The following is a 24,824-nucleotide window of genomic DNA, read 5'->3' as shown; positions in this document are numbered from 1 at the left end:
TTAAGCAAAAGTTTTCAATCTTTTGTAGTTGAGGCTGGAGGCTATGAGAATTTGGCATTTGATGAGAGAAAGTGTAGAAATTATGTTTCAGAAGCTAGAAGGTTGAGGTTAGGGAATAGAGATGCCGAAGCTTTGAGTAATTATTTTTGTCGCATGCAAAGTAGGGACTCAAACTTTTTTTATGTGCTTGATTTAGATTGTGAATCTCGAATAAAAAATAGTTTTTGGACAGATGCAAGATGTAGAGTTGCATATGATTACTTTTCTGATGTCGTGACTTTTGATACAACCTATTTGACTAATAGTTATGACATGTCATTTGCTCCATTTGTTGGGGTGAATTACCATGGTCAATCAATTTTGTTGGGATGTGGATTATTATAAAGCGAAGACTCAACAACTTTCATATGGTTGTTCAAATCTTGGTTGACATGTATGCTTGGACGTGCTCCAAAGGCTATAATTACAGACCAATGTCGTGCCATGACAATTACAATTGAAGAGGTATTTCCGAATTCTCATCATCGTCTGTGTCTTTGGCATATCATGAAGAAACTTTCAGCAAAATTAGGTGGCCATGCTCAATACAAAATGATAAAGAAACAATTGAAGAACATTGTTTATAACTCGCTTACAATTGATGAGTGTGATAAGAATTGGTTGAAAATGATTAAGGAGTTTAATTTAGAGAACAATGATTGGTTGAAATCTTTGTATAAAGAACGGAATATATGGATACCTGTATATGTTAAAGATCAGTTTTGGGCAGGTATGTCTACATCTCAAAGAAGTGAAAGTATGAATGCATTTTTTGATGACTACGCCCATTATAAAATATCCTTGAGGCAATTTGTTGAGCAGTATGATAGTGCTTTGAAGAAAAAAAAATTAAGAATGAAAAACATTTGGATTTTGTTTCTTTTAATTCTATCATGCCAGTTATTCTTGATCATCCTATTGAAAGACAATTTCAAAATGCCTACACTAACAACTTATTTAAGTTGTTCCAATATGAAATAAGAGGGTTGATGTTTTGCAATGCCTCTTTGTTGAAAGAAGAAGGGATAACTTTGATATTTGAAGTAATAGAAATTATGTTGGGAAAAAAATGGAGAATCTGTAAGAGAAGTTTCCTTTAGGGTTCATTATACAGAGTTAGATTGCCAATTGAAGTGTGTGTCGTCTATTTGAGTTTCGGGAAATTTTATGTAGGCATGTGATCAAATATTGATAAGAATGAAGGTGATTGAGGTTCCTAAGAATTACATTATTGATCGATGATGTAAAGATATTAAGCGTGGGTATCAAAGTATCAGTAACATCTATGATGATTATGGTTGTGGTGGAGAAAGATATCGGTATAATATTCTCACTCCATTGATACAAGAGGTTCAATAACTTGGTGCAAAAAATGACGACAATTTTTCTGCTTTGGTGGAAATCTTGAAAGACATGAAGAAAAAACTGATTGTAGGTGATCTTGTGCATTCAAGGGTTGAACAATTGAAAAAAGTATCTACATTCGGTATAAAAACGATACACTTTCCATTAAAAGTAAGATCTCGAGGTCGTCCACCCATAAAGAGGAAACAATCAAAGATTGAACAAATTGTGAAGAAATCAATTGCAAAGGCCCGGAAGAAGGTAAGTGATGCATATAATAGATACCTAAATTAATTGTGTGGTCTTGGTTTAGCTAGTTTAAAATTATTTCTATAAATATATGACGGGTTGAAATTGTTGTAGTCATGACATCTAATATAGAGGAATGATATGGGCAACGACATTTTATCGCGACAAAGCATCGCGACCCGGTTGGCAGCCTTCGTGGCATCCTCCACTTCAACCCTCTCTCTCCTCGCGTCAGGCAAACAAGCCGAGCGCGGACAGATCGATCTAAATAGGCCCCACCTCCGGCAGTACTTCAAGGTTTACTCGGGTCGTTAGTTTCCTTGGATACAACGGTTGACCATGATTCCAGATGACAGAGGATGGAATGAAGGTGGAGAGAAGCTTGTGTTGTTGTATTCTCTGCCTATGATTGCTTAATGCATCCGTTACAAGTCATGCCCACACACGAGTTAACATGGTTAAATACAATCCGGGCCTACCCATGCGTGAGAGAGACTCTCTCCCCATGCATTTGTTTACATCCTCAATACATGTGAACCAATATAAACCAACCATCATACCATGAAGTTTCCAATGTGGAACTAAAATCCAATTCACAATGAAATCTCTTTTTGCTTCCACCTCTTCTCCATTCACTTTTATTCAACACTAACGATTCAGCAAGAGCATCATCTGAGACTCAGATACAGCCATTGAAGACTTGCCTATTTGTATGGAATGAAAACTGTGACCTGATGGATTTGCAACTTCTTACTGATGAAGGTCATTTGAACAACATGGATGCATGCAGCTGGACTTGGGATTACATTGTACTCTATTTTTTTTTTAATTTACTATGTTAGATATTGTAGTTCCAAAATTGTATTTGTGTCGTGTATAATTGTAATTGAGGTGAGTTGTTTCAGTCCCAATTCCACAATTGTTTGTTGTTAGAAATTGATCAACATTGATTTGGTCACGTAGTTATCATATAAAGTCTATCAACTGCTGATACGTCGAATTAAAAAAGTGGTGGTATAAAGGTCAGGTGCTTTTGGTTAAATTAAGATTGCACCTTATTTAGCCACGTTTGCATTAATTCTTCTAACCAAACAAACTGTTATAATTGTTTGCAATAAGATTGCACCAGGTATTAGCCAACTCAATCTCACAGAAATTTCCCGCCGGCCAATCTTCCATAATATGTCGTAGCTGAGTTTCAAATTTTAAATACCTAATCTACCACCAGAGGACCTAACTATGGTACCCTATCCGGTGGCTCCATCTTCACATTCTAATTCTGCGAAGTGTTATACCTCCTACGTCTATTTGAATGTTCCATAATTGCTTAATAGCATTCTGACTGGAGTCTACTTTGCCCTAACTTCAAACAAATAAGAATCTCATTGCAAGCCCACATTACATTTCCTTCTATTAGTTTGAAAGAGACTAAAAATATAACCACTTGGGATCAAATCGAAAGATTTTTCAACTGCTTGAACAAACTCTTTTAAGATTTATTGCAGGGAATGTATGGTGCATGTCTTAACAGCAAGATCATACCATATGAACATACAACCATAACCTTATATACCTATCAAGCGCTTATGGATTTCATCTTTGAATTTTTGGTATGCACAGACAAACAACCCCAGCAAATCAAATCCCTTAACCTCCTTTTGGGTCTATTTTTATTTATTTGGCACTGCCATTTGAGATTACTTTCAAATCAGTTTGACATGCCAAAAAGTTCAAATAGTGGTGACACTAGTTCAGGGAGGCAAGCACTTTCAAGAGGGAAGCAACAAACTCCATCTGGGTTTCCTCATCTATTGACAAGAAGAGAGGAACATGGACAAACAGTGACTTCATTCTATTTTGTTCTGCAAACCTGAGAGAATGATAGTACACAAAATTGCACACGAATCGGCCAGCATCATAAGAAGGCATAACATCGTATCCCATGTTTGACAATGCCTTAACAATTTCATTGACAGGAAGAGAAGTCTGTGAACAAACAAAAGGGAAGACATTAAAAGTTAATTTTATTCCCTAGTAAAAATTAATCATGATTAAAAAGAAAAAGACGAGAACAAGTGAAGGAAATGGAAATTTTAAGTTAATCATGAATGTCCATCACTATCATGATGTTGGTTAACAGATAAAGTTTGCTCCATTCTTTGGTTAAGGAAAATCAAAGTATGAGTTGGTATTTGGTTTCCAAGTAGGATTAGAAAAAAAAGCAGTTACGAAGGATCAGATAATGCTTTATATTCAAACATACTGATTAAAAAATGTCTTGAAAAATTACTCCAGAAACACATTACATTTTCACATTAAAAAAAGTTGAGTTCGAAATTTGATATTCAGATAAAGTATGCAGGTCGCACTTACCTAAGTAAGTCATTTATTGAATAAACATGCTAATTTCTATATAAGCCTGAGTAAAATAAAAGTAGAGCTTTTTTGCAGTTCTTATCTTTTGTGTATATACTGGAGGGATAGGCATCATGGTGAGGCAGGAAGGCAGCCCAAGACCATATAGATAGTTTACATAGGCCTTCCAGTAAGCTAGCTGACACCTCTGTTTTCTTGAGAAGTCCGACTATGAGAACTATAAACTGTACATAATGGACTATAACCAAATATAAGGAATAAGTTGGGTGCGCTATATTGTGCAGGCAAGGGAAGAGGATAATAGAAAGTTGAGTGCTAGAACTACTTGTTGATTACATGAGTTTTTCTTGCCATTCAACCAAGTCTAGTGCTCATAGCTGAAATTATACTGTGGCCATTTAAATTTCAGTCCCCTTAATATTATATTGTCCTTTAGCCATATTCAATATTATATTGTCCTTTAGCCATATTCAATCTTAAATGATTCAACTCTTCCAACTAGAGCATCTGTAGCTCTTCTTTGAAGTTGCCTTTACCTCTTTAGCTTATTTAGAGGGTGTTTGGTTGATGGATTTGGGAATGAGGGAATGGAATGATAGTAAAAAATAGTGTTTAGATTGTGAGTTTGGGAATGACAATTTGGAAATGATTTCTAGATTTATGGGAATCAGCCAAACCTATATAACTAGATGGATTTCATTTCAATTTCCATTCCCATTCCACCTTATTATCAAACTCATACCCATAGTCATTCTAGTCATTTAACCAAACACCTCCTTAATCTTCTATCTTCTACTAACTCTACAGTAGACTATTACTTGTATGATTACTATTTTATCTTCCTAGAAGCTCCATTCTTCCATGTTTAACCTTTAGCTTAATATTTTCATTTCTCAAGTTTTCTAACATCTCAATTTTAAGTTGTAAGCATTATTTCCCTCTCCTTGCTTTTCTGTATAACCCAACCTTATCAGTTTTATGCTCCACCAGACCTACTCTTACAAAAAAGTATGACAATATCCTACCCACTATTAGAAAAATTTGCACGTACCTTATACAACTTGAAAAATTAACACGATAACATGTGGCACAGATTGAAAATTAGGTCATATGATCTCTATGGCGAAGGATGTCGAGTAATCATATTGCAAATGTATCAGAGTTGGTATAATTGCATGACCTGGATAAAGAGATATACATAGAACAACCTGGAACAAATGTCGTTCTCATTGCTTATAGGGATGATATCATTGTTATCAGTGATAATTCTGGAGTATCACAAGGGTGAAAGAATACATTCACTGACACTTTGAACCAAGGATTTAGGCAATCTGAAATTTTTTTAGTATAGCATCAAGAATATGTACTTGATGCTTTGAAGAAAGTTGGCATGATATGAGCTAAGTCACTTAACACACACATGAATAAAATTTCCAACTAATGCAAGGGTAATATGAATTAGTAAAGAACTGAAGATTAGTTGAAAAGTCAAGCTACCTTATTGTCATGGTCATTGGGAGGCAGCTCTAAGGATTCTATCATAAGTCAAGAATGCTCTAGGAAAGGATCTATTACAGTGATTGTAGTCATCTTTAATATGTAAACTGAGCAAATATAGAATAGACATTTTCTTATAAAATGGTGATATACGTCTGGATTTTGCATTCTACCAAGAGGCAGTTTGATATCATAGAAGAGCTAAAAACAAATTCTAATGTTCAGTGGCAAGGTCAAGTACAGAGGCAGAAACACTAGATACATGGGAGCTTATACAGATCAAACACAGATAACAGAAATGTGCAATCTTCCTACTAAGTCAACAGAGATATATTGTGACAATAAAGATGTCATGCAGATCATTGCCAATTTGATATTTTACAGAAGCATGAAAACATATAAACATGGACTAGGGGGAGGTGCAATCCCAAGATGTCAACACATTCGTTAGTTCAAAAAAAATAGTTTGTAACATTTGCTGACCAAGTCCTTAATAAATCAGAGAATCCAATACATTTGTAATAATCTAGCGTTTTAAAATATTGTTAAACTAGTTGGAGGAGCAGTGTCATAAACTTCTTTGTAAAGAGGCAAAAAGAAAAGATAGTATATCTAAAAGTTACAATAAGCTAATATACATAGGTAGAGGGGACTACTTGAGGGAATAATGCAAATAAATTTTCCCACTTCAATTCATTCAGAAGTGCATTATCCATCCAATCAATCATGAAATTGTTGAAACACTAATTCAATATCAACTTGGTTTATCCCCAACTAGTTGAAACATGTGCCTATGAAGATCAAATATATTGATGTAGGTACATTCACAAAGAGAAACTATTACATTGATGATGGTTTTAAACAATCAAATGACTGATGGTTTAATTTGACTTATCACTCATGCACAGTTGTATAAAGCCATTTCGTCTGGTATCAACTGAAAAATATTTCAAATTGAATGCATTAGTACCCTAGCAGCACTCATGATTTCTGACTATTGGATAAAATAATACAAATAAATGAATATTTATGTCAGGGCTTGAAATTTTCATAAATATTAATCTAAAACAAAGTGACTTAATAATGTTTCTTTAGGGAAAAGGAAATATAAATTACGAATATTCACTACTTAAATAGCTACTCAAAAGTAATCGTTCTAAGAGCGAAAGTCATTGTATACCTCTCGAACAGTTGAAATGCTACCATCAGAAGATACAACTGGGACTCTCTGCAAAATTAATGATAAAGGACATACTTTCTATTTATGGAAGAGTCCTCAAAACATAATAGAAAGCATACAAAGAAGAATGGTACATTAACCTGAGGCTTCCATCCCTTCTCATCTTGGCAGCAAAAAGTAGCTTCATTTACTGCTTGATTCTCAATAGCAAACCCCATAGCACCGCTATTAACTCCAAGATGAAGCTGATACAAACGATAATGCATACAAAAATAGATACCACAACAACAACCAAAGTCTTATCCTACTAGGTGGGTTCGGCATATAGAAATAGATACCAAATCATAAAAATGAATAGATTACATATTGAGACAGTGAGAGACAGTCCGAACAAGACAAATGAATTCCAATTTCATCCAGCTTAACCATGTAATTTAGAAGCAAAATTCTATGTTTGAGTTGTTATGCGTCACAATACACAATTACATACCATATGCATATTAACTTGTAGAAAGAGAGTAATCTGAAAAAGAAAAGAGGAGTCTCCTTTTGCATCCAGGTTCAACTTTGTCATGCAGTAGCCAACATCTAAGTTCCATAACTTGGCTGATTTGCTTTATAATAAAGAAAATTACATACATAGTGAACAACCACTGGTTTCTTTATATATCAAGCAGATTAGGTGTTGGGTTATAAATAAGGTAATAAAGCACATCAATTATCAAATAAATAGATATAGATGGACAGAGAAATCATAAAGGGGTAAAATTTAGATCTCGACTATCCTCTAAATCTTGATTTTCTTGTCCAGATAATGTCTTTGATTTTAAAATATATGCTGATTTACAATGTGCAATTGTACGATCCAAGGACAGAGAACTAGCAATCTGTAAGTAGCTATCCCACTAACCAAAATTGTTTTTCAAACTAAAAAAATGTAAAATTGATCTAATGCCAAAAATGGCCATGCTTCATAACTGACCTAGTGCTAAAGGTGACCATGCGTCATATTTTTGGACAATTCCAACACAAATGGACAGAGTCGATTTTTTTGATAATTTTGGTAGTAACAATAGGTAATAGGTAACAAACATAACAGAGATGAATAACTTTGTCACTGCTATTTGGTAAAAATTTTGAATCTAAAAAAACATATCACATGTATATTATGTTCCTTAATCAGACATAAAGTTATTAAAAAAAATCAAAATCTCATTTTGGAATAAAAATAATGCAAGAACTTCAGTTTAAGAAGTAGCAGAGAAATGTGAAATTTATTCTGCCTTAGATTTCTAAAAAGACAAAGGTGATTCCAATTACCAAGATGGTTTGCTTCCCGTTCAAACTTTCATTAACTTTCTCAGAGACAGCATGCTGGAAAAATTCCAGAAGTTGAGGAAGTGCGCCCTCTCCTGCTGTTTCAAGAACATTACAGCTACCAAGAATAAGACCTTCAGGCAATTCTTTCTTTTGCATGAACCCTTTCAGGTTTCTGACAATTGTTTCGGTGGGGTTCTCAGACACACCATGAAATTTCTTAAATCCAGTGACGTGAACAACTACTACTGAAGGCCCTTCAGAACCCATTTCCAGTAATCTCTTGGCTGAGGTTGATTGATGAAGTCTTTATTCTTCTGCCAGTATATGCAAATATTTGTTTGAAGTGATCGAGACTACCTACAAGATCAGACTATAGATAATGTGAACCAAGCAACATTTCACTTTGATTCAACATATTCCTTCTACAAATTTCATATCTAGAAACAATATCCCAACACTCTTCTACGAAGAAATTTACTAGCTAATACAAACTAATAACAACGCAGAGAGAAAGCAAATGAAATCAAGAGAAATTTGAAGTTAACTTGAGAAGTATATTTAAACAAGTTGTGAAAAGATAAATTGAATATGCCCTAAAGAACCAATCACATAATTTTATGAACAATAAACAGATAGACAAACAACCTAGTCATCTCTTGACAATAACGGAGCACTACTTTATACAAGGAAATGCAGAAACAGAGCAAAAATTTGCAACCATAGGAGTTATGACAAGTGATAACTAAGAAGAAGAAAAAAATCCGAAGTACCCAAAACAAGAAAAACTCTATCAACAGAGGTAGATTTGCTAGCAAAAGCCCTCAGTTAAATCCCTAGTTTTGAAAGATGTATGTTTTCTTCACCGGTATATACTATGAGGAAAACAGGTATGGAAAGAAAGAGGGAACAAAAAAATCAACCGCTCATGCTTTCATATGTTATTGCTAGTATAATATAAGAAATCGAGGTTATCAACTATTTACTTACCAATAAAACCAACCAACTAAGAAAAGAAGAGGTTGGTTGCACTTGCACAAAAAGAATCTAATAGAAAAAACTGACAAAAGAAGTTAGCAAAATAGCCTTTCCATTCGAAGAAAAAAAGTTATGATAATTTATAAATTCAGAATACAGAAGGACAACATATGAAAGCAATCATCAAAGGCCACGAAGAATTAGGGTATCACAGAACACGAGTTTAGAGCATAACATAGAATCAACTTCCCCAATTTTGAGCACAGACAATCAACCACTGAACCACTGAATTAAAGTTCTCACCTTTGACCGCAAGAACACAAAAGGAATGAACTTGATTGTCTGTACAAATTGAGCTTCCCCGGACGGAGGGATGGAGACGACGTGGAAAGCGGCTTCCTCTGGAAGAGAGAGAGAGAGAGGGGTACCGAGGGATTGGCGAAGAGATCAAAGGAACGATTGATGAGATGAGGACGTCGGATCGCGCGGTCGTACGTGGAGGCTACTTTGTTTGGGTTGCTTTCCAGCTATGGTGCCTGCAATTATTGCTGTACTAGATGAAGTCGGCTTGGTTGGCATAGGAAGATTTTAATGAGATATGCATAAATAAATAGACGGTCATCTATATTATAGATATTCGTCCATATTAAATTTAAAATTTAAAATTATTATATAAATATTCAAAAGTTAAAAATATATATATTATTATAAAAATTATTTGAACATTCTACCAGGTCTATCTACCTCGGCCGGTCCGTTGAACGGCCCATTAGTTTCGACCTTTTTTCGCCTTCGATGTGAATCAGCCGCTTTCTGACCATCGATTTCCCCCGGCGTGGCCGCTGCAAAGCGACGGCGATCTTGACTGTTTCATATCGAGTTTTGGGGATCAGGATTGATAGCTTGAAGATGCTTCAGTGTATATTCTTCCTTTCGGACGCCGGGTAATCTTCCCCTTATCTCTGCTATTCACCTCTGATCAGGATGGCCTAACCATGTTTCCACATGGTGGCTGCTTGTCTATTGTTCCGATTTCATCTTGGCGTTGAATTGCAAACTAATTTCGCGCTGTTGGATTGCTGCAGGGAGGTCATGCTCGAGAAGCAGATGACCGGGCACCACGTGGATCGCTCCATTTGCTCTTGGTTCTGGGATTACGTCCTCTCCCAAGGCGGTGATCCCTCCATGGTAAAGAAAAATCTGAATCGTTATAAACATCAGTTAAAAATTGGTTAACTCTGCATAAGTTTAATTATGATTGGATTAAGCACTTTGGTTACCGCAATCCAGACGGTTGTTTTTTATTATGATTTCCTTATTGCTTAATCCACATGTTTGTCCCGTGATGAATTAGATTTTGCCTGTGATTGCATCTCCAACGCATTACCTCTTTCAAGTCTTTCGAGATGGGATCATCTTTTTGGCGTGTACTCAGGTCGAAATGCCTCCACTAATGGGTATCGAGGTGCGTGTTTAATCACCTCTTCTGACTATATGGATCTATGAGCAGGAATTCAAATTCTCACGAATTTCATAGGTTGTTTCCCCGCTTTGAACTATGAGCAGGATTTAATATTTGGAGAGGCTAAGTATTTCCTCAAAGGAAAGTTGTTGTTCATTCTGCTATACTGTCAGTTGTCAATCTTCCTTCAGTTGTGTCGATTAAGTTAGGTTGGACTGGTGGCTAAAATGAGTTAAGGCATTGCTCTTACCTTAAGAGAGATATTTCTGAAAAGAGATTGTCCTCCTCCTAATCGCGCATTTGTAATACACCATGTACTTGGTAACATTAAAGTTTATCCGCTTTGACCAACATTCATTACTATAAGCCTCATGGTTTTGTCCTCCAGTGGAGTAGGACTTCAAGGTAAGGAATTCCCGTGGAGGTCATCCAATCTCAGAATTGCTCCACTCCTAGCACACTTAACTATGTTATTCTCATGGAAGACAATTCTATCAAAAGACATTTTCAAGACTGCAGGTAGCTTATGAAGGTTGTGTATGAAATTTTGAGGCTCAAACTTCCTCTTTGACAACATGACCTTGTTTCATCGCGGGGTGTTAATCTTAAAAGCATGGGATGGATCTTGGCAACATTAAGAGTTCACTTTGGTGTTTTTCTATTGAGTATGAGATGATTAAATCTGTGAGATGTGCATTGTAGCCCAGCTGCATGTTAATTTTAGGTGCCCAAATTGTTCCTTGAGATTTTATCAAGTAAAATAAGCTTCCAAGTTCCATCTGCAAATCTGATAGTTGTAGAACATCTGTAGGAAAAAAGAATTATGAATTGTATTTCAATCACAAGCACCAAAATCTTCTATATAAACTTTTTTATTCTGAAAAGTTATTTGTTATAACCATTCCTAGATCACTGAGTCTGATTCATGTAGTAAATTCATCATTAAATATTTCTGTCTAATTTTGTTCACAGTGCTTCATATTGTGTACTAAGTAATGTTTTATATTTGAGAACAGTTGTTTGGTAACCTTTCTTTATTTCACTTTTGCAGTTCCTTTGTAGAGTGGCAGATGTTTTGACTGATTATCTAGGAGGATTAAATGAGGATGTGATCAAGGATAATTTTGTAATTGTATATGAGGTATGTTGCCTAGTTCCTTTTATAAATAACTATGGTTTTCAATCCCATATTTTCATTGTAGTTCATGCAAAAAAAACTCTTTTGTTGTAACATAAACATGGAATACTTTGTGCTAATGGCAGTTGACTGATTGATGATTTAGCATCAAAATTGCTTACTTTATTGAGCAAGTTAAAGTTTGACCATTTGTTTTCAAGTGTTGGTGGGCATGATTCAGAATGCTCAAAATGTATCATTATAGACATTGACCTATTTAGGTAGGATAAATGTCATTTTGGCACCCATGCCAACATAGTTTTGGTGACACCGACTAAGAGTGGGTTTGTCTTGGATTGCGACAGAAGCATCTTCTTTCCTTTAACTTATGCTTCAATTTCACTTGTAGGTAACGGGGAGGAGATGAGATACTCTAAAAAAGGAGGGAAGAGGTATGCACCTATTAAAGCACTAGCAATAGAAAAGAAGAATGGCATCAAAGTTAAAGGAATCAAGATGATTCATATATTTCACCTGTATTTTCCAATTTTAGTCGTGTTGTTAAACCCTGATATATATTTTTAGCTATATAAAAGAACTAGTTCTAATTCTAGATATCCAAAAGAAGTATTTAATTTGAGTCTTGGAAAATTATATTGATGATCTCACTAGCATACTAGTAGAACCAAAGCTCTTATCCAATACACGACAGTTATTTTGGCCATAATTATTAGTCGAGATGGATGTTACTATTCTAACTTGGTCCTTTCAAATTTTTTATTCAATAACTTTCTACTTCTACATTTATTTTTGGACATAAACAAAGTTGAATAGAGAATATTATAGGATTATAGCTCACGAGTTGATCTTGGCACACATTGAAGTGTACCAAAGTATGCCAAGTATAGACACAACATGATAGAATGATACTAAAATTATACTATTCCGGCTATTGACTGAAACAACAACTCGAACATTATTTTGAGTTTTGGTTGAAACTAACCACTCAACCAAATGTTTTTGTGTTCCAATGGATATATACTTTTGTAGACTCTCTGAAAATCATGGAACCTGAATTAATGTATATTTTTGAATGTTCTTTGAGGTATTTCTGTAGCTTATAGTTGAATTTTTTTATCCTGAATATTTCTCTGAATTCTCAAATTATTTGCTAGCTTAAGAAATGATATATCATCAAGAGAACTTGTTTGGCTCATTAAGCTTACTTTCCAAAGTTGTTTTTTTTTTGAGGTAACATTTGTGTTACAAAGTCAATTGTGCCAATTGATACTTTAAGCTTTTTTGTCCTTGACTTTAATCCTTCACTTGATTATCATTAGAAGGCTGAAATTCGGCTATACTCAGACTAGGGAAGGCTTACATGCTTGCAACTTAAACTGACCTATTTATCTAGGAATTCAAGCGCTCCAAGCATTAAAGAAAATTGAATGCATATATACTTGTACTCTCCTGAATGGTTCTTTTTTCTTTGAGCATGGGTGATAAGCTCATTAGGTTCATGTATTCATTGGTAGAAAGCTTGTGGGAGTTAACAGTCTAGTTTCTTGCGTGATTCAGTTGATGGATGGGTATGGAATCACTTGTCATATTGATTGTGGCATGATCTAGGTGGGGAACTTTTGGGAGGTAACTCTAGAATGAACAAGAACTTGGGAGACTTCGAATGTCAACACAGTGGCACACTAACAAATTCTAGAAAATATATCTTTAAATAGATTCAGGTGTCATGTGTTCTCAAGTTAAGTAGGTGTGGATGTACTGAATTTGAGATTAACTTACATAAGTGAAAAAGAGTATCTTCAATCTTCCGATTGTTAAATTTAATACCAATTAAGAGACTACTAGATATCTAGATTTGTTTCATCTCAATACAATTTCCAGGCCAGGCTAGAATTTCTTAACAACTTTTTCAAAAGTCAATCAGCTTTCAAGTTGGTTCCCCTAATTTCTTAGGGTGGTTTATTTTGTTTCTACATATCACAAAGCTAGCAATTGTATATTTGTAAGGTTTTTGAAGATCTGAAATTTAATCAAGTGCATCAATCTCAAATAATGCAACAGAAATTTTGCACTTTGGTATTGATTGGTTTCTGTGACCTATAGCTATTTCAGACTTATTGAACAAATTTTCGTCTCTAGTTGGGTTTCTTCTTGGTAAATAACAATTATTTTTTAAATAAAATAATGAGGTATTTGCTATTATTTCAGCTTCTGGATGAAATGATGGATAATGGTGTTCCTCTTACAACAGAACCAAATATCTTGAGGGAAATGCTAGCCCCACCAAATATTGTTAGCAAAATGTTAAGCGTTGTGACTGGTAAAAATTCCAATGTCAGCACTAAACTTCCTGATGCCACAGCATCTTCTATCCCATGGAGAAAAATTAACACAAAGCATTCTAGCAATGAAGTTTATGTGAACCTTGTTGAGGAGATGGATGCAATCTTTAACAGGTTCTGGTGCAGAATCCCTCTCTGTAGTATTCTTCTTCATATCAATGTTTTGGGCTTGTCATTTTGTCAATACGTTGCTAGCAATTGCTAATTTCTCACATCAAGACTTTTATTTATTCATAAACCTTTGTTATGCAGAATCCATGTAAATTAAGTCTTTACTTGCCTTTTTTCTTTCTTAAGTTACTTACATCTCTTTTCCTTTTCTTTATAATCGGGTGGTGACGTGAATCTTACTACTATAGTTTTGTGCAACTCATAGGTCAAGGACTGTTTTGTTCATGTTGAGCTGCTTAAGTAGATCATAAAAGTATATTTGTATATTTGAGGGCCAGCATAGCTTATTGTTGCTGCCTTATTTTGTCAGGTGAATTGTTCTGGAATCTAGATATTTAACTGGAGCTTGTTTAGGATATGAGACACACTCGATAGCAACTTCAAACTGAGTTATAGACTTATAGTCTTTTACTTTCTCAATCCATTTACTTATGTACTTTCCTTCTTTCTTTTTTTTTTGTTTTTTTGGATGATGAAGATGTTCTTTTTAATCCTTAGAGATTCACAAATTGTTGCCTATGATTTTTTCTCTAACTTGTGATCTTTATCTTTCCCATAACCTTTTTTTCCTTCTCTTTTACTAGGCACTGGTGTTTGTACTGATAGGACATTGTGCCATTTGTTTGTGTTTTACTTAGCATGCTCAGCAACTCACCATATCCATGGCACCTTAATATATTTGCATGTTCTTGTAGCGACGTTTACAGAATCACTGTTATCGCATAATTTTAGGTTTTGATAAATCTCAAAAATGTTGTGAATGATATTCCATATTTGGAATTCAAAGATAAAATTTTGAACTCTTTCATTTGGCATATGATAATGGAGCATATTTTGATTGTTTGATTTGCATCTTCAGGGATGGGATTCTAGTAAAATGTGAGATATATGGTGAAGTTCAAGTAAATTCTCATCTCCCTGGTCTTCCTGATTTGACTTTGTCATTTTCAAACCCTTCAATCTTAAATGATGTAAGATTCCATCCATGTGTTCGATTTCGCCCTTGGGAAGCTGATCAAATCCTTTCTTTTGTGCCTCCTGATGGGGAATTTAGGCTGATGAGTTACAGGTTCTTATTTTGTTTTGTAGATGCATTAAATAAACTTTCGTCCTTGTGTATGCTTCAACATGAGTTTGTATAACAATTCTGGTGCTTTGTATATCTTTGGTCAGAGTTAAAAAACTCAAGAGCACGCCAATCTATGTGAAGCCACATTTGACATCCAATGCAGGGCATTCCCGTATTAGTGTTTTGGTTGGAATACACAATGATCCTGGGAAAACAATTGATTCGATAACAGTGCAATTTCAGCTGCCACTTTGTGTCTCATCAGCAAACTTCACCCCAAATCATGGCACGGTGAACATTCTAGCAGACAAGGTGAGTACGTGATCGGTGCCCAAAAAGAATGATCAGTTTAGTCAGAATAGTTGGAACACTGGATGAAATTGGTACCATTAGTAATTTTATCATGATGTTCGGTTATATGAACTTTTCAGATTTTCTTTTTCAAAAATTTTCCCGTGGATGCACTAGCACTGATGCCACATTTCAAAATCTTCCCACGAGTTCCCTTGTCTGGGCATTTTCTTATCTTTGCTCACATCATGGTGTTTTTCTTTCATTCTTACAGACTTGCTGCTGGTCAATCGGGCAAGTGCCCAAAGGCAAATCCCCGTCTCTGTCGGGCAATTTAGTTCTTGAGGCAGATCTGGAGAAATTGCATGTGTTCCCAGTGTTTCGAGTTGGATTTAGGATCATGGGGGTTGCTTCCTCAGGCTTGCAAATACACAGACTAGATGTTAAAAATACACCAAGTGAACCTTATAAAGGTTTTCGAGCCCTCACTCGATCTGGAGAATATGAAGTGAGGTCCTGAGATCTTTACTCTCATACCATGTTACTAATTTATTATTGCAAGTACTATGGTAGTATAATCATGATATCTTTCTGGATTTTCTGGTCAGATTGCTATGTTGCCTATATCACCTAAGGAAGTTAACTTGAGCTTTTACAGAGCGTAATGCTCTTGTGATACTCGTCAGATACTTCTTGACTTTCTTTCAAATGGAACTATTCTGAACCATAAACCAAGCGAATGTCTTACTAGAAAAAAGGTTCCATTTTGATCTCAAATTTTGTTATAAAATATTGATCTTAAACAGCGCAAATAATTTGCTCTGTTTGAGCTTAAATTCTGTTATAAAATGTTGACATTACTAGAAAAAGGTTCCGTTTCCAAAAAGAAAATGAAAAGGACATGATTTACAAATAAAAGGTAATAGCTTCTCCTCCACTATCTCCTCGCTGCAATAATTTTCTCTCTTTTTCTTCTTTCCTTCTGACCTTTTTGTTTATTCTTTTTGCTCTGTGTCAACAAAAGAAGCTGACACTCGTTAATTTCTTCTTAAATTCTTGTTCCATCTCACACTCCATTGACCTTAAGCAAGAATCATGTGCCCCTTTTTCTCTTCTTTTTAGTTTAGGACTTCACCATAGTTTGACAGAAAGTTCAACAAGCAAGCGCATATATGTCAGATTGAGGCTTCTCCATCAATAAACTGTAGTACAACTGCTCAAATAAGGAAAAGGCAATTGCCAGCAATCCACACGTTGCATGCCTCATCATCCCACATATTTTTAGCCATTAAACCAAAATTAAGACGTCCTTCATTTATCAGAGAATATATATTTGTGTTTGTATTTTTAATTTTTTTATCGAATCACATAAAAACATTTTTAAAATATCTAAATCACGTATTTTAATTTTAAAAATACTAAGGCATATACCCAATTTTATTTTTACACCTATTATTGTTCTCTGCTAAAGTTAAGTCGAAAAAATAATTAATTCATATTTAAAAAATCATCACTCTTAATATAGTGAATCAAATTGATGTTTGAGTAAATTTATATAATTAAGAGAATTAGGTGAATACATACGAACTGATTTCATGTTATTCCGAGCTTTCTAGATTTATCAACCGATTTCTATATGTCATTTTGAATTTTTTAGGAGTTAATAAATCTAGAGAGCTATGAATCAGTTTTTATGTATTCATCTAATTTTTTTATTATATAAGTATTCTTAAATATCAATTTAATCTATTATATTAAGAGTAATAATTTTTTAAATATGAATTATTTATTTTTAAATTATAAAATTAATCGATTTAACTGCTACAATGGTAATAATCGACTGGAAAAATGAATAAAGGTAAAATTGAAATTTAACACATGATTTAGTCATTTTGAAACTAAAATACATGATTTAAATATTTTGAAAACTTTTATTCGATAAAAAGCCGTTCGATTTTTGACAGAAGGTTATCACTTTCTCGTTTTATCTCTATAATATTCATGAATTTAAAATTTCATCTGTCAAACTCTTCTCCTTAATTATGTACTGATAAACAAATAGCATAATTTTATTACTATAAATAAGTCATTTTATTGAAGAAGAATTTTATTATTATCGTACACATGGATACATTTTATGATATGGTCCTTGGTTTAAGAGGCTCGGAGCACCATTTTATTTTTCTAAGCTGTATTGCTGCTCCACTCAATGACTTTGATAGCTTTGTCACTCGGCTAGTCGGCGTCAATTATTCCAAAGACGAAATACCTTCTAAAACATGCCTCTAACTGTTGATTGGATCCATAAACACTATTTTAATCATCAGTTTTTTAATCAATTCAATGGCCACGACTCGGATTGACGGCCAAAAAGTAACCCCTGGCCTAGGTTTGAAAACGCAGAGAATCCATTGCGTGCCGCGGCACAATCCGAAGCAAATCTTTCCACGTGTTGTTTTTCATCGAAAAGCCACAGTCGAGTGGGACCACGGTTCTAGCGCATGAGGCTTCCACGCACTCCATGGGATCACAACTTGCACTCATGCAGTTGACAATCCAGACACGATGGATTGACCATACTACGCGAGCTCACTGCGACCCGTACTCCGAGAAGCATCCATGTAGCTTCCTATTTCGACACAAGTACATAACTTTGAAACCAAACTTAAGTATGAACATGCCCTTGATACGGGCACTTAAACAACTTGCAAGTGGCTTGGGTTGACCACATAAACGCATATGTAGTGTCGATGAGATTGGTAGGTAGCCCGCATTAGTAATTCATACAGCGTTTTGCACCATTGCTGAGTAATATGTCCAATATACGCTAATACACAACGTTTTCGTTGGCTTTCAAGCATCCACTATTGTTGTATTGACGTTTTTGTTGAATAAGGGAATGGAGAATTAGGATTTTAGTTTCACATTAAAAATTTTAAGATATTTTTATTAGTTTATATTGATTCATAAACATTAAGAATATGTACAAATATATAGGAAGATACTCTCTTTCACGCGTGGATGTGCAAAGAGGTTCGGATTATACTGAATTAAGTTGACTCGTGTGTGAGTGTGACTTGCGCACACGAATGTTGGATCGGTCGGGATAAAATTTGCTCAAGTGAAACAATCAATATTTTGTCACGTAGATCATTAACTCTGACCATTTATCCGAGCTCCTATATAATGAGGCTCCGATCATAGGTAGAAATAGGATATAAAAAAAGCAAGCAAAGGCTTTTCATTTTTTTTTTCCCTCCTCCTCTGTCGTGCAACTCCTGCTCGGCGGAGTGCCTGTGATAGCAATCGGGTGCGACTCAGTTCACCGTGGTCGTCAGTGCTTGGTCGGATTCACGATCGATTGTTGTATCTTGGGAAACAGACGACCCTTGTAAGCCTCAAAGCACAGCCGGAGGTGAGCGAATCTGTTTCAAGGAAACTGCGACTCTCGCGATCTTTTTGTCCGCCCGGTCGACCAGTCTACTCGCTCTGGTCTACTGCCCTACAGATCTGCCCTGTCGCTCTGGTCTACTGCCCTACAAACCTGTCCTGCCGCTCTGGTCTACTGACCTGCCCTGCCGCTCTGGTTTGTCACTCTGGTCTATTGTCATGCAGACTTGCCCTGTCGCTCTGGTCTGTCGCTCTGGTCTACTGTCATGTCACTCTGGTCTGTCGCTTTGGTCTACCGTCCTGCAGACCTACCCTGCCACTCTGATATGTCGCTCTGGTCTACAGCTCTGCAGACCTGTCCTGTTGATCTGGTCTACCGCTTTGTAGACCTGCCCTGCCGCTTTGGTCCGTCGATCTGGTCTGTCGCTCTGCAGACCTGTCTTGTCGATCTGGACTGCCGCTCTGCAAACTTGCCTTGTCGATCTGGTCTGCTCGCTCGGTGAATTAGTCTGATCTTCTGCACGTTACAGAAACTAGTCTCTGCTGACAGTCTGAGATTATCCGCTCAGGTCATTTCGACTGTAAATTAAATTTAATTCAGTGTAACTTAAATTCAACTAATATCCGTAAATCTCCGATAACATATTATTTTTATCCAACAATTACCATTGCAAAATCACATGCAACTTTATTTTGAAAAAAAATAATTTGCAAATCCTAGTTAAGCATCATCATCCCTTTTGTACGCATTATCTTCCGCCACCATTACTCACAAAAAAGAAGCAAGCATCATCCTCCCTTTTGTATGCCTTATCTCCTAATCATGAAGCATTCTTAATTAAACTTGTAAATTAGTAGCCACTTCTGGGAAAAGCTCACGCGCTTCACTGTCAATTATTTGATGTTTTGATAATTTACTAAACCACGCACTTACTTTTTAAATCACCAAATCACCAACAGTGTCGGAAATGTGAACCAAAAGACTCTGATTCGTTTGTACATATGCTGTATTTCTCAAATCTCGTACATTTATCTGCGTCGGTTGGCCCAGAACCGACGTCGGTGAGAAATCATCTTCTCTAAGTTTGACATCCGTGGCCTGAAGGGGCAGATTAAATGAGGAAGGAAGAATGGTAGAGGAAAAAAAATTAATATAGACAAGGGCGGAGAAGCCTGTAACAGCTACCTGAGTGGATAGACGTGGTCTGACAGTTACGTTCCAGATTCTTGGATAATCGTGGTCTGAGCACGGAATGAGGGAGACTGAAGAATGTGGTCGATGCAGTGAGTCATAACGGTCAGAAAGAGAAGCTGAGGAATTGGATCCACGTAATCCCCTTTATTTACCGCAGTGAGTCTCTTATCGTCTAGTGTTTTGAGGATGCGCATTCGATGGATTAGACAGGCGGTCGCGTGTCCACTTGGAAGAAATCGCCGACTCCATTAGCTGTGCTACGATGGCCGGTGAAATGACTGAGATATGATTTTGGTCCTAACAAGTGTGGCATGCGTGTTGGTTATTGAGTTTGGACTGAATGTACAGAACAAGTTCGATTACATTCTATGAACAATTACATCACCAGTAGTAAATGTTTTGTAATTATCAAATAAAAAACAGTTTTTTTTTTATCAAATCTAGTAAATAAATTTTTAAAATATCCAAATCATATATACCCACTTTTCATTTTACCCTCATCCCCAAATCAATTCGACTAAAATATTTTCTAGTTGAATTGAATATTTTTATGTGTTTGAAAAAATTCATCAATTAGTTTTAGCTAAAATTGACTGATAGAACTAAAGATCTCGAAATGATATGAAATCAGTTCCTATGTATTCATCTATTTCTTCTGATTGTAAAAATGTCATCAAACATTAATTTTACCCAATATATTAAAAGTAATGATTTTTTAAATATAAATATATTAAAAAAAACAATTCAAGTTTAAAAAATTACTGCTCTCAATATATTTAGTAAAATTGATGTTTGATAGCATTTTTACAATTAGGAGAACTAGACAAACACATAGTAACTTGTTTCATATCATTTCGAGGTCTCTATGTCCATCGGTCGATTTTAGTTGAAACCAGCTGATGGACTTAGAGACCTCAAATGACATGAAACCAGTTTCTATGTATTCGTCTAGTTTTTCTAATTGTAAAAATACTATCAAACATCAATTTGATCAAATATATTAAGAGCAGTGATTTTTTAACTATGAATATATTTAAAAAATTAATTCGTGTTAAAAAAATTATTGCTTTCAATATATTTTTGTTAAATTGATGTTTGAGATAATTGATATAATCATAAGAACTAGAATAACTCGTAAGATCTGCTTTCCCTTCATTCCGATCTCTCTCCATCAAACGATTTTTGTAGGTCATTGATTTTATTTAGGTTTATTCGGCCGTAGTTAAAAAAAATTCACTGTTCTCAATATATTGCATCAAATTGATATTTTATAGTATTTTTATAATCGGGAGAATTAGACGAATACATAGAAACTTGTTTCATGTCATTTCAAGGTCTTTAGGTCCATCAGCCAGTTTCGGCAAAAATCGACTGATGGACTTAAAGACGTAGGAATAATATGAAATCAATTCATGTATGTTCTTCTAGTTCTCCTAACTATAAAAATGTTATCAAACATTAATTTGACCTAATATATTGAGAGTAGCGATTTTTTGAACATAAATTAGTTTTTCAGATATATTCATGTTAAAAAACGACTCTCAATATATTGCGATAAATTGATATTTGATAATATTTTTACAATAAGGAGAACTAGACAAACACATTCATGTTATTTCAAGGTTTCTAGATCCATCAGTCGGTTTCGGTTGAAATCGACTCATGGATCAGAGATCTCGGAATGATATGAAATCAATTCCTATACGTTTGAGTCTACTAATTGTAAAAATGCCATCAAACATCAATTTGATCCAATACATTGATAGTAGCATTTTTTTAACATAAATTAGTTTTTCAGATACATTCGTGTTCAAAAAATCATTGCTCTTAATATATTGGGACAAATTGATATTTGATAATAATTTTACAATCAGAAGAACTAGATGAACACATGAAAACTGGTTTCATATTATTTCAAGGTCTCTAGGTCCATTAGCCAGTTTCAGCCTTGAAATGACATGAACCCAATTTCTATATGTTCATCTGGCTCTCCTGATTATAAAAATATTATCAAATAATATAGTGAGAACAGTGATTTTTTGAACACGAATATATCTAGGGGTGTCAAAAATGAACCCGGCCCGACAACCCAACTCGAGTCGACCCGAAAAAAATCAGGTTCGGGTTGGGCATTTTCGGGTTCGGGTTAGAGGGTTGGAAAGTTAAAAATTTTCGGGTCGGGTTCGGGTTGACCCTGGTTGACTTAAATATAGGGTTTTGTGGGTTTTTTTTTTGTTAAATTAAATTTTATTTTAAAATTTTAGATGTTTTTATGTATATTAATATCATGTTTGTATGATAATGATAGAGTATTGAGATAAAAGTGAAGAATTATAGGGAAAATAGCCCAAAAAAATCGTTTTGAATCAGATTTTCGGGTTATATGGGTCGGATTCGGGTTGATCAAGTTCGGGTTCGGGTTTAGGTGTTTTGGGTTGAACTCGGGTTTGGGTTGGGTTAAAAAAAAAACTCAATCCGACTCAACCCGACCCGACTCACTCGAATTGACACCCCTAAATATATCCGAAAAATTATTTTATGTTCAAAAAATTAATATTCTAAATATATTGAGTAAAATTCATATTTGATAGTATTTATATAATCAGTAGGATTAGACGAACATATAAAAATTAATTTCATATAATTTCGAGATTTTTAGATTCATTATTCTTATGAATATTTTAAATAGAATGAAATCGCTTTAACTGATTTATTTTCTCAGTAATGATGGTAAAATGAAAAATAAATATGTAATTTGATAATTTTAAAATAATGATATATGATTTAAGTATTTTGAAATTTTATTTACTGGTTAAATAAAAAGACTAATTAAAAAAAAAGATCAAATTTTCTTATCTAAGAATAGACAAATGAACCGTCCGTTGTTGCGAGCGGGGAAATATGAGGGAAAACAGTCAAATGTTTTACACGTTAGCTAGCTAGCTAGCTAGGCCACCACTTGGCTTTCGTCAAGGGCACCGACTGTCCTTAATGCCGTGTCTCAAATATACATATATATATATATATATATAGAAGCGCATTCCCCTTCCCCCCTGCTACAAAATATCCCCAATCCAAACTCGTTCTCCCATCCACACCCAGTTTCTTCCCAGTTACTCATTTATGGAGTTCCAAGAGGGCATCAGTTCCACGGGGCTACAGAGCGAGGAGATGGACTTGAGGAGAGGACCGTGGACGGTGGAGGAAGACCTTGTCCTCATGAATTATATCACTGCTCACGGCGAAGGCCGGTGGAATTCCCTGGCTCGTTGCGCAGGTAATTAATTCGCTGCCCGTACACGTGCCTTACCTCAGTAGATCGATTCTAATCGATCCGTTGTGAACTAGCTAACTGACTGACTACAGGGCTGAGGCGAACGGGAAAGAGCTGCCGCCTCCGATGGCTGAACTATCTCCGCCCCGACGTCCGCCGCGGAAACATCACCCCAGAGGAGCAGCTGCTCATCCTCGAGCTCCACTGCCGCTGGGGGAACCGGTGGTCCAAGATCGCGCAGCACCTGCCCGGGCGGACTGACAACGAGATCAAGAACTACTGGCGGACGCGCGTGCTGAAGCACGCGAAGCAGCTCAAGTGCGACGTCGACAGCAAGAAGTTCAGGGACGTGATGCGCTACCTGTGGGTGCCCCGCCTCGTCGAGCGCATCCGAGCCGGCGCCGCCACCGGCGCCTCTAAGGAACCGGGGCTTGGCCCCGGGAAGCCGACGAGTCCGTCGGACTCGTTCGGGATGGAGCTGTCTCCGCCTCCGGTCTCCGACGGCTGCGAGGACGCCGGGGTTGCTACGGTGGCAGGGGACGACAGCGGCTGGTTGGAGTCGGCGTATGATGACCTGGTGTTGCCCGACTTTGACCAGAGCATGTGGACGGAGAATCTATGGAGCGTAGAAGACATTTGGGCGCAGGAACAGCTGTGGTAGTGCCCCTCTGTTTTCGGGAAGAAAAAACAAAAAATAGTATTTATCAAATTTGTAATTTTGATTGCTGCAAAGAAAAAAAAACAGAGCAATTTTTTTGTTTTAATTTTTGCTGAAGGTTAAATCCTGATATATATATAAATTTATACTCCAATCTTTATTTTAAATATATCCACTAAAACCATTAAATTAAATATATCTTAGATCGAATGTATTGATTAGAATGGTGGAACCGGAGAGGCAATGGTGGATCTAGGGAGAGCGAGGGTGTACTTCAGCATCTTTGTTTTCGAAAAATTCCATCAATATATTACAATTTGAGGTACAACGAGAAGAAAGATAAATTCCAACTCTTTTCTTTGTATATTTTTTTTTTGTCCGGATCTATCACTGTGGAGAGGTAGATTTAGGAATGTGTTTTTTTTTCTTTTTGTTTGGATTCCATAAATTTCAAAATTCAAGAAACTCCGTTTGACCTTTTTTTCGAATTTAAAATTTCATTAAAAATTCGTTTACCACTGAAAAGCGAATCTGAACAACTCAATTATATATGTATATTTTTTTCACATAAACTATACATTAGTCTATTTATATATATATATTTAAAAATGATCATATGTTTTAAAAGTAAAGAGAAAAAAACGATGGCAACGTTGCATGATAGCACAACACCTCGAGGTCCTTTCAGAATTGTTTGCTTAGTCAGCTACAATGACCCTATTTAGTACACATTGAAAATGAATCTCATAATAGAGTAACACCATATACAAATATATCTATTACAGTAACAACGGGAAATATTTAGTGTATAAGTGGGAAGACGACGGTAACATTGCAGCACATGATTAAAAGGT

The 24,824-nt window shown here is 35.6% G+C and overlaps 3 protein-coding genes across 10 annotated transcripts; 2 read left to right on the top strand and 1 right to left on the bottom strand.

The window, feature by feature from the left end:
- Positions 1 to 3,270: 3,270 nt before the first annotated feature.
- On the bottom strand, positions 3,271 to 9,550 carry LOC122019450 (pyrrolidone-carboxylate peptidase-like). Of its 4 annotated transcripts, none has more exons than XM_042576922.1 (5): positions 9,284 to 9,550; positions 8,006 to 8,375; positions 6,820 to 6,930; positions 6,686 to 6,733; positions 3,271 to 3,618 (listed from the first exon to the last, which is right to left on the bottom strand). In XM_042576922.1, exons 2-5 carry the CDS (start codon positions 8,270 to 8,272, stop codon positions 3,379 to 3,381), a joined length of 666 nt encoding a protein of 221 aa, XP_042432856.1. In that variant the 5' UTR covers positions 8,273 to 8,375; positions 9,284 to 9,550; the 3' UTR covers positions 3,271 to 3,378. The 4 variants fall into 4 exon arrangements, with proteins under 4 accessions (XP_042432856.1, XP_042432849.1, XP_042432866.1 ...); XM_042576915.1 differs by having other exon boundaries at positions 8,006 to 8,362; positions 9,284 to 9,549; XM_042576932.1 differs by having other exon boundaries at positions 6,826 to 6,930; positions 9,284 to 9,542.
- Positions 9,551 to 9,728: 178 nt separating this feature from the next.
- LOC122019419 (AP-3 complex subunit mu-like) lies at positions 9,729 to 16,131 on the top strand. 5 transcript variants are annotated; one of them, XR_006121982.1, is made up of 8 exons: positions 9,731 to 9,924; positions 10,066 to 10,168; positions 10,335 to 10,445; positions 11,494 to 11,583; positions 13,789 to 14,036; positions 14,953 to 15,162; positions 15,267 to 15,545; positions 15,728 to 15,889. XR_006121982.1 is itself a non-coding variant. In XM_042576890.1 (8 exons), exons 1-8 carry the CDS (start codon positions 9,890 to 9,892, stop codon positions 15,971 to 15,973), a joined length of 1,251 nt encoding a protein of 416 aa, XP_042432824.1. In that variant the 5' UTR covers positions 9,731 to 9,889; the 3' UTR covers positions 15,974 to 16,131. The 5 variants fall into 5 exon arrangements, 4 of the variants coding, with proteins under 4 accessions (XP_042432833.1, XP_042432824.1, XP_042432830.1 ...); XM_042576890.1 differs by having other exon boundaries at positions 15,267 to 15,474; positions 15,728 to 16,131; XM_042576896.1 differs by having other exon boundaries at positions 9,911 to 9,988; positions 15,267 to 15,474; positions 15,728 to 16,131.
- A 6,955-nt stretch (positions 16,132 to 23,086) lies between these two features.
- Positions 23,087 to 24,076, top strand: LOC122019408 (transcription factor MYB2-like). Its single transcript, XM_042576881.1, has 2 exons — positions 23,087 to 23,315; positions 23,405 to 24,076. The coding sequence occupies exons 1-2, from the start codon at positions 23,162 to 23,164 to the stop codon at positions 23,971 to 23,973; spliced, it is 723 nt and encodes a 240-aa protein (XP_042432815.1). The 5' UTR covers positions 23,087 to 23,161; the 3' UTR covers positions 23,974 to 24,076.
- The last annotated feature ends 748 nt before the right edge of the window (positions 24,077 to 24,824 follow it).

Source organism: Zingiber officinale, chromosome 1A (assembly GCF_018446385.1).
Source record: "Zingiber officinale cultivar Zhangliang chromosome 1A, Zo_v1.1, whole genome shotgun sequence".
Classification (NCBI taxonomy): domain Eukaryota; kingdom Viridiplantae; phylum Streptophyta; class Magnoliopsida; order Zingiberales; family Zingiberaceae; genus Zingiber; species Zingiber officinale.
Note: the sequence above shows the minus strand (reverse complement) of the source record. Positions and strands in the feature narration are given on the sequence as shown.

Bases quoted from the DNA above. Each gene is read 5' to 3' on its own strand.
- LOC122019450 (XM_042576922.1), bottom strand. From the start codon at position 8,272: ATGGGTTCTGAAGGGCCTTCAGTAGTAGTTGTTCACGTCACTGGATTT. The intron at 6,931-8,005 runs GTAATTGGAATC...CGTTTGTATCAG, and splicing joins ACGGGAAGCAAACCATCTTG to CTTCATCTTGGAGTTAATAG. The intron at 6,734-6,819 runs GTACCATTCTTC...TTAATTTTGCAG, and splicing joins GATGGAAGCCTCAGGTTAAT to AGAGTCCCAGTTGTATCTTC.
- LOC122019419 (XM_042576890.1), top strand. From the start codon at position 9,890: ATGCTTCAGTGTATATTCTTCCTTTCGGACGCCGG. The intron at 10,446-11,493 runs GTGCGTGTTTAA...TCACTTTTGCAG, and splicing joins CTCCACTAATGGGTATCGAG to TTCCTTTGTAGAGTGGCAGA. The intron at 15,163-15,266 runs GTTCTTATTTTG...ATCTTTGGTCAG, and splicing joins TTTAGGCTGATGAGTTACAG to AGTTAAAAAACTCAAGAGCA.
- LOC122019408 (XM_042576881.1), top strand. From the start codon at position 23,162: ATGGAGTTCCAAGAGGGCATCAGTTCCACGGGGCTACAGAGCGAGGAG. The intron at 23,316-23,404 runs GTAATTAATTCG...GACTGACTACAG, and splicing joins TTCCCTGGCTCGTTGCGCAG to GGCTGAGGCGAACGGGAAAG.